The 8,829-nt window shown below is 46.5% G+C and overlaps 1 protein-coding gene across 1 annotated transcript in view; it reads left to right on the top strand.

Annotated features, from left to right (window-relative positions):
- The window catches only part of LOC121870779, a 55,122-nt gene extending 47,890 nt beyond the window's left edge, over positions 1–7,232 (top strand). Inside the window, exons 4-8 of the mRNA XM_042372734.1 lie at positions 3,342–3,397; positions 3,474–3,508; positions 5,744–5,877; positions 6,488–6,713; positions 6,928–7,232. Of these exons, the coding sequence (XP_042228668.1) occupies positions 3,342–3,397; positions 3,474–3,508; positions 5,744–5,877; positions 6,488–6,713; positions 6,928–6,998 (522 nt within the window). The 3' untranslated portion in view covers positions 6,999–7,232. The remainder of the gene's footprint in view (positions 1–3,341; positions 3,398–3,473; positions 3,509–5,743; positions 5,878–6,487; positions 6,714–6,927) is intronic.
- The last annotated feature ends 1,597 nt before the right edge of the window (positions 7,233–8,829 follow it).

Below are 8,829 nucleotides of genomic sequence, written 5' to 3'. Positions count from 1 at the left end.
CGTGGTGCCGTGGTGGTGGTGGTGCGTGTGGTGGTGGTGTCATAGTGTTGGTGCCGTAGTGGTGGTGTGTTGGTGGTGGTGGTGTCATAGTGTTGGTGGTGCCGTAGTGGTGGTGGTGCCGTGGTGGTGGTGGTGGTGCCGTGGTGGTGGTGGTGGTGTCATAGTGTTGGTGGTGCCGTGGTGGTGGTGGTGGTGGCATAGTGTTGGTGGTGCCGTGGTGCCGTGGTGGTGGTGGTGGTGTCTAGTGTTGGGTGGTGCCGTAGTGGTGGTGGTGCCGTGGTGCGTAGTGGTGGTGGTGCCGTAGTGGTGGTGGTGTCATAGTGTTGGTGTGCGCCGTGGTGGTGGTGCCGTAGTGGTGGTGGTGCCGTAGTGGTGGTGGTGCCGTAGTGGTGGTGGTGCCGTAGTTGGTGGTGCCGTGGTGGTGGTGTCATAGTGTTGGTGGTGCCGTAGTGGTGGTGGTGCGTGGTGGTGGTGGTGGTGCCGTGGTGGTGGTGGTGGTGTCATAGTGGTGGTGGTGTCATAGTGTTGGTGGTGTCATAGTGTTGGTGGTGCCGTAGTGGTGGTGGTGCCGTGGTGGTGGTGGTGCCGTGGTGGTGGTGGTGGTGTCATAGTGGTGGTGGTGTCATAGTGTTGGTGGTGCCGTAGTGGTGGTGGTGGTGCTGCGTGGTAGTGGTGGTGCCGTGGTGGTGGTGTCTGAGTTTGGTGGTGTCATAGTGGTGGTGGTGTCATAGTGTTGGTGGTGTCATAGTGGTGGTGGTGTCGCAGGTGTTGGTGGTGTCATAGTGGTGGTGGTGTCATAGTGTTGGTGGTGCCGTAGTGGTGATGGTGCCGTTGTGGTGTTGGTTGGTGGTGCCGTGGTGGTGGTGGTGCCGTGGTGGTGGTGGTGGTGGTGCCGTAGTGGTGGTGGTGCCGTGGTGGTGGTGGTGGTGGTGTCATAGTGGTGGTGGTGCCGTAGTGGTGGTGGTGTCGTAGTGGCGGTGGTGCCGTGGTGGTGGTGGTGCCGTGGTGGTGGTGGTGGTGCCGTGGTGGTGGTGGTGGTGCCGTGGTGGTGGTGGTGGTGTCATAGTGGTGGTGGTGTCATAGTGTTGGTGGTGCCATAGTGGTGATGGTGCCGTTGTGGTGTTGGTTGGTGGTGGTGGAACTTCTCTTCTCTATCACCATCACCACCATCACTGCTACTATCATCACCACCATCACTACCACTACTACTACTACCATCACTACTACCACTACCACCACTCCACTACCACCACTACTACCACCTTCTACCACCACATCCTGCCTGTCTCAACCAGTTACAGGGAGTAAGTAGACACACACACACACACACACACACACACACACACACACACACTAGAATAATGGTAAAATAAACAGAAATAGACAGACACTTCAGACAGACAGACAGACAGACAGACAGACAGACAGACAAATAAAATAATATATCCAATAAAAAACTAAAGACCTATAATAAAAAAATAAAAAATAAAAAAAAATAAAATAAAATACCAAAATTCTTAAAAAAACAATAACAATAATACGATAACAAATCCAAAATACAAAAATAAACGAGAACATTATATACACCCACTGTGGACACGTTAGAGACACTGTATATGTTGTATTAACTTGTATGATAAGAGAATATAAGCTACCGTGTTTACATAATGACGTCATAGGTTGTGTTTACTTTCATTGGCCAGCATCTCTTGACCAGCCAGCCAATCAGCAGTTCAGTATGCAGAATAGATCGCTTTAACAATGGTGATTTGGGTTTTAATGGGTTATTTCGTTTAATTCGTTTTAATTCGTTTTATTTTGGTTTAGTTTTATATGTAAAAAAAAAATTGTGATGTTAAGAAGATTTTGGGATATTTTTGAGTCAATATGATTTTAGTGTATTTGTTGAAGTGTTGAGAAGGTGTATGAGTGTATGGTTAGTTGTTATAAACATACACACATATATACTTACATACATATACATACACACAATTCCCAACACCCCCAACACTCCTGCTAAACACAACCCGACACACACACACACACACACACACACACACACACACAGCTATCGGCTTTATGATCCAATTAATGTAATGTTCACTAATGTTTCAATATGCTAACAGAGGCATGACCTTTGACCGGGCCGTGGAAGATAGCGAGGCTGGGGTCAGGTGGTCACCATAATGTGTTGCAGTGGCGTTATGGTCTTTTGATTGACACTATAAACTCTGTGTGTGTGTGTGTGTGTGTGTGTGTGTGTGTGTGTGTGTGTGTGTGTTGGCGTAAAAATAGAACTTCTTGTTACAAAATATCATGAAACTTGGTTGTGAGAGAGAGAGAGAGAGAGAGAGAGAGAGAGGCTGATAAAATAATAATTAAATAGATAAATAAAATCGGTAATAGAAATAAAAATAAGGAAAATAAGATGACTAAAATTAACATACAAATATCAATAATTAAAATACTATAAATGATAAGTTGTTGTAGGTAATTATAGACAGTTAATAAGGGTAGTTGAGGTAGCCTGAATTATTATAGGCAGGTCAGGACTGGGGTCAAATTATTGTAGCGGTTTTTAATGAGGTTATTTAACAAGAGAAAATATATTAGCGGTAATAAATTTACGTCTAACTGGACTATTTTTTTTTTGAGAGACTTATATACACGTCATCTTTGATACATTACTAAATTTGTTCCGCCAAATAAATTGAGATTTAGTCACAGTTTTGGAGAGGCCATGGTATGTGTGGCCTCTACCTGCCACCCACCCTCAACCCACCCTCAACCCACCTTCTACCTTAACCCCTCCCCCCTCTCTACATAAAAGAAATTTAGCTTAGTACTATCCCACCCAATCCTGGCCCATCTAGCCCACCCTCTCTCACCCAGACAATTCGGCCTAGTAACATCTGCCACCCCACAACCACCCACCACCACCCACATCCACCACCCACAACCACCCACATCCACCACCTACAACAACCACCCACAACCACCACCCACCACCACCACCCACAACTACCACCCACAACCACCACCCCAGCCACCCCACAACCTACAACAACCACCCACACCAACACCCACAACCACCACCCACCACTCCCACCACCCACACTCCCACCACAACCACCCACCAACCAACCACATCCACCACACAACAACCACCCACACCAACACCCACAACAACCACCCACAACAACCACCACAAACCATAACTAAACTATCATCCGTCTTCACGTCCAGATGTCCCATTAACTCTCCCCCTCCGTGTCCCAGGTGTCCAATAACCTCCCCTCCGTGTCCCAGATGTCCCAATAACTCTCCCCTCCGTGTCCCAGATGTCCCACTCCCCTCAGATCTCCGTGTCCAGGTGTCCCAGAGTGATCATCAGACGGTGAGGTTGAGGAAGGACCCTGGAGGCCGGTGGGAGGTACAAGTGTGAGGTATTGACGGAGGCCCCACTCTTCCAGCACCCTTGTGAGGTCAGCTGCCATGCATGTTGTGGGTGAGTACTGAAGGAAAGGGGCGGGAAAGGGGGCGGGAAAGGGGAGGGAAAGGAGGGAAAGGGGGGGGGAGGGAAAGGAGGGGAAAGGGGGGAGGGAAAGGAGGGGAAAGGGGGAGGAAAGGAGGGGAAAGGGGGAGGGAAAGAAAGGGAAAGAGGGGAGGGGAAAGGGGGAAAGAGGGGGAGGGAAAGGAGGGGAAAGGGGAAGGGAAAAGGAAGGGAAAGGGGAGGAAAAAGGAGGGGAAAGGGGAGGGAAAGGAAGGGAAAGGGGGGGAGGGAAGGAAGGAAAGGGGGGAAGGGAAAGGGGAGGGAAAGGAAGGCAAAGAGGGGAGGGAAAGGGGGGAAAGAGGGGGAGGGAAAGGAAGGGACAGGGGGAAGGGGACAGGAAAGGGAAAGGAACTTGGAGTAAGAGAGGAAGGAGGAAGATAGAAGAGATAAGGAGGGCATGAAGAAGGAGGGAAAAAACAGAATGAAAAAAGGAAGAGAGGGAAGGAAAGGAGGGATAGGAGAGAGAGGGGAAAGGAGAGATAAGAAGGAAAGGAAGAGAGGGATAGGGAGTGAGAGTGAGGAAGGAAAGATAAGGATAGGATGGAGGGGATTGAGTGAGGGGAAAACAGACAGAATGAGAGAAAAAACAGACAGAATGAGAGAAAACAGACAGAGGAGGAGAGAAGACAGAATGAGAGGAAACAGAGAAAGAGAGGAAAAACAGAGAAGTAGAAAACAGACAGAATGAGAGAAAACAGACAGAAAGTGAGAGAAACAGACAGAATGAGAGAAAAACAGACAGAGAGGAGAGAAAACAGACAGAAAGAGAGAAAACAGACAGAAAGTGAGGAGAAACAGACAGAAAGTGAGAGAAACAGAGAAAGAGAGAGAAAAACAGACAGAATCCTCCCCCCACCTCTACAAAACCAGAGTAAGGGGGTTTTTCTCCTATGATTATTAAACAGTTCTAATCATCAACACATTATGAACACTCATCGGTTATGCAAACTCATTTAGGACCAGAAATGAGGCGTTAAATAAAGCTTCACCATTTATAAATATTTGAGTCAAACAAAACATTAAAAAAAAAATTAATCTCATATTTATAATACTCGAAAAAAATTGATATATATTCTCTGATAATATTTCTCTTTAGAAGTTACGATTATCTATCTGTCTCTGTCTGTCTGTTTCTGTGTGTGTCTGTTGTTTCTGTCTGTTCGTCTGTCTGTCTGTATGTGTCTGTTTGTCTGTCTGTTTCTGTGTGTCTGTCTGTCTGTGTCTGTCTGTCTGTCTGTGTCTGTCTGTGTGTCTGTTTCTGTGTGTCTGTCTGTCTGTGTCTGTCTGTGTGTCTGTTTCTGTGTGTCTGTCTGTCTGTGTCTGTCTGTGTGTCTGTTTCTGTGTGTCTGTCTGTCTGTGTTCGTTCATTCTGTGTTCTGTTCGTCTGTCTGTCTGTTTCTGTGTGTCTGTCTGTCTGTGTCTGTCTGTGTGTCTGTTTCTGTGTGTCTGTCTGTCTGTCTGTCTGTTTCTGTGTGTCTGTCTGTCTGTGTCTGTCTGTCTGTCTGTGTCTGTCTGTGTGTCTGTTTCTGTGTGTCTGTCTGTCTGTGTCTGTCTGTGTGTCTGTCTGTGTGTCTGTCTGTTTCTGTGTGTCTGTCTATCTGTCTGTCTCTGTCCGCCTTTCTGTCTGTCTGTCTCAGGTTACCATACAAATTCTCTCTCCATATATTCCGTTAGATGGGGTTTCACTTCGGCCACAAACCCTCTATATAACGGACTTTCCTCTATGTCCGTTAAAAGAGGTATCACATCAAAAACCCTCTATATAACGGACTCCCCTCCCTATAGTCCGTTAAATAGAGGTATCACCTAAATAAACTCTATATAACGGACTTTCTTCCCTATAGTCCGTTAAATAGAGGCTTCACATAAAAAACCCCTTTATATAACGGATTCCCCTCCCTATAGTCCGTTAAATAGAGTTATCACCTAAATAAACTCTATATAACGGACTTCATCCCATATAGTCCGTTAAATAGAGGTATTACATCAAAAAACCTCTATATAACGAACTTCCATCCCCATATAGTCTGTTAAATAGAGGTATCACCTAAATAAACTCTATATAACGGACTTCCTTCCCTATAGTCCGTTAAATAGAGGCTTCATACAAAAACCCCTCTATATAACGGACTCCCCTCCCAATAGTCTGTTAAATAGAGGTATCACTGTATTTAATCATCTCACCCACAGAGCTGCCCCAAGGGTCGCCACAGGTCACAGGTGGAGAGATTGAGTACAGGCTGGGTGACATGGTGAACCTCACCTGTATTGCCCCCAGGTCCATACCCCCAGCTACCCTCATCTGGTACATCAACGACCAGGAAGTAAGTGACCTGACCTGAAGTTACCTCCCTCTACAGGTTCATATTAAGAGTTAATTTGACCTGGTATATCATTGACCTGGAGGGAGATGACCTGTTTTTTCTTCCTTTACATCACTTCCTCCCAGGTCTATACCCTCAGTTATCTTGACCTGAAGAATCAATGACCTGGAAATAAGTGACCTGCCTCCCCCCCCCCTCTCTCACAGGTCAATTTCCAGGTCAGAGTAATAGTTTAATCTTAAATGAATTACAATGAAATTTTACAAGAGCTTTAGGTTTCGTCCCTCTCCTAACACTCTGTAATGTTGAAGTAACGAGGATTTTTTTTCATATTGAATAAAAAAAAAAGAAGTTCAAGATGTGGTTTTAAGTTAGTAATATTAATATGTTAAATGGATGTCAGTGTTGACGTCGGTGTGAATCTAAGTAAGTCTCTCCATAATTTATTAGTGAATCTCTGTTTGCTTGAGTTTTCACCACCGTGTGTCTGATTTACATACACAGTACACACACACATACACAGTACACACACACATACATACACCTCCTTTTGGGGAAGTACTAGTGTCTAACAGGTCGCTATTCTCTCTCCCTCTCCCTCCTGACGCAGGCGCCGCAGGACTACCTGATAAAGTACCAGGTGCACGCGGACCAAAGTGGCCGGTTTGAGGCCAGGCTGGGCATACAGTTCAGGGCGGAGCGGTGGCACTTCATCAACGACCGCGTCACGCTGCGCTGCGCCGCCTCCATCCACCGCCTCTACCAGAAGGAGGTTCACCACAGCGGTATTGTGGTCCACCCGCTGGTCCCCGCCCTCCTGGAGGACCAGACCACAGGTGGGTGTAGACCACAGGTAGAGTAAGACCAGACCAGAAATAGGTCTCACTTACCATCACCAACCTTTTCCTCTTGTGTTGTTGAAGATATTGATAAACATTGTGAGTAAACATTATAACATCACTGACTTTCCTCTTCAGGTAATGTTGTATATTTTCTTCCCAGGTGTCGTGTCTTCTTCATTAACCTGTTTATTTTCTTCCTCTCCTGCAGGTGTGGCAGCAGGTGTGAACGTGAGACAGGTTATGATGTTGACTGCTTCCTCCCTTCTGCTGCTACTCTGATCGTTCCCTCCCCCAGCCTCATGTTCGTCGTCTACTGCTACTGCTGTTTTGGTGCCCCTACCCCTACTGCTGCAGCCCCAGCCATCGTCTACTACTACTACAGGCGTCTACTACTGCTACAGGCGTCTCCTCCTCGTATCCCGATGTTACCTGTTGCTTCTAGATCTACTTCATCCTCCTCCTCCTCCTTCTTCTTCTTTCCCTCATCCGACAGCTTAATCTTCCCCCAACCCTCCCTCCTGCAGCGCCCTCCGGAACACTTTCAGGATACTGCGGTAGTCCTCCTATACAGTAGTCGTTCTTCTTCAGTATACAGTAAACCCTCTCAATACCGGACTAATTTATGTAAGCCCTGTCCATTATTGGGATGATTTTGTTATTGAAAAGTCCGCTATTGAGAGAGTTTACTGTATCCTTTAATTAATTGAGAATTTCCGTTATTGAGAGGGTTTATTGTTTTTTTTTGGGGGTGATTGGTGACTGACAGGAGGTATTCGTTATCTATCTACCTGTCTGTCTATCTACCTATCTGTCTATCTACCTGTCTGTCTATCTACCTGTCTCTCTGTCTACCTCTCTGTCTTCCTCTTCTTCCTCATCCTCCTCTTATCTATCCTCCTCTTTCCCCTCTCTTTTTGTTCTTTAATTATTCTTTTTCGTTGTAAGGAAGAGGAAGAAGTTGATGGAGGATGGATAAAGGAAGGTGAATAAGGAATAGGTAGGAAGGGGAGGAGAAGGAAGAGGGAAATAGGGAGTTTCTTACTCAATTGTACAAGAGTAATAAAATGGAAGAGGAGGAAAATAAGTAGAGGAAAAATAGGAGGAGGAGGAGAACAAAGAGGAGGCAGGTGTTGGCTGGTGGCTCGATATGTGTACACTGTATCGCCTGGTGGAGCTTCTGTTGATCACACGGACCTATACCTCTCTTACGGCTCATTGACATCCTATAGTGGCTGCCGCTTCTCTTGCCTCTCACTCTCGTTCTCAATCTCGGCAAAAAGCTTCACCTCTCCCCCCCTCCTCTCACCCCCCTCCCCCCCCAGAAGTCCCCTCCAAAACCTAAGGGAGATGCCTACCCCAATACCCCCGGAACCTCCTTTGGCTGCGCTTTTCGATCGTCTGTTGTTTCTCGTCGCCATGCGCATCATGACGTCACACTCGAGCTTAAGAGTCCTGTAGATGATTTTACTTGTGAAACACATTGGTTGTTTTTCTTCGGCCCCAGCGTAACTTAGAGCAATGAGTAGTCCAAGTGTTTTTTCATATCACAGGAACTTGTAGTTATAGGCTTGTATCTCTTCTCTGTTGTGGGTTGTATCTCAGCTAACAGACTGTATCTGTTATAGACTGTATCCCTCTACAACTGCTACAATCACAATGTAGACTGTTATCTCTTCTAATAGATACCTAATATTTCTCTCTATCTCTTGAACAACACACTCATAAGACCGTCATCTCTCCCTATCTCCCCCTCACAGCCACACTCCGGGCTCCCTGGCGGATGGTGTCCTCAGTCACGGGAGTGTAAGCGACCTCTTCCATTATTTACATGTGGTGTCTCAGCCCAGACGTCTCAACCCACCACCCACGGTCACTTGAGCTCCCCCTCAGGACCAGATAATGTGCTATAGAACCTGTTAGCTTCCCAGGGGGGCTTTTGTGTGGGAGTCCCTCACTGTATACAAGAGATAAAGGTGTTGATAACGTAAATATATATCCAAGTACACTGTGGTCTAGAGTCCCGACGTTCATCTGGCAATACTTGAAGCCGCAGAGTAACTTTCAGGTGTCATGTTGTGGTTTGTTTTGGATAACGCGTTGTTTACTTTTT

This window comes from Homarus americanus, unplaced genomic scaffold, assembly GCF_018991925.1.
Source record: "Homarus americanus isolate GMGI-L3 unplaced genomic scaffold, GMGI_Hamer_2.0 scaffold2628, whole genome shotgun sequence".
Taxonomy (NCBI): domain Eukaryota; kingdom Metazoa; phylum Arthropoda; class Malacostraca; order Decapoda; family Nephropidae; genus Homarus; species Homarus americanus.
This window is presented reverse-complemented; position numbering and strand designations above follow the sequence as displayed.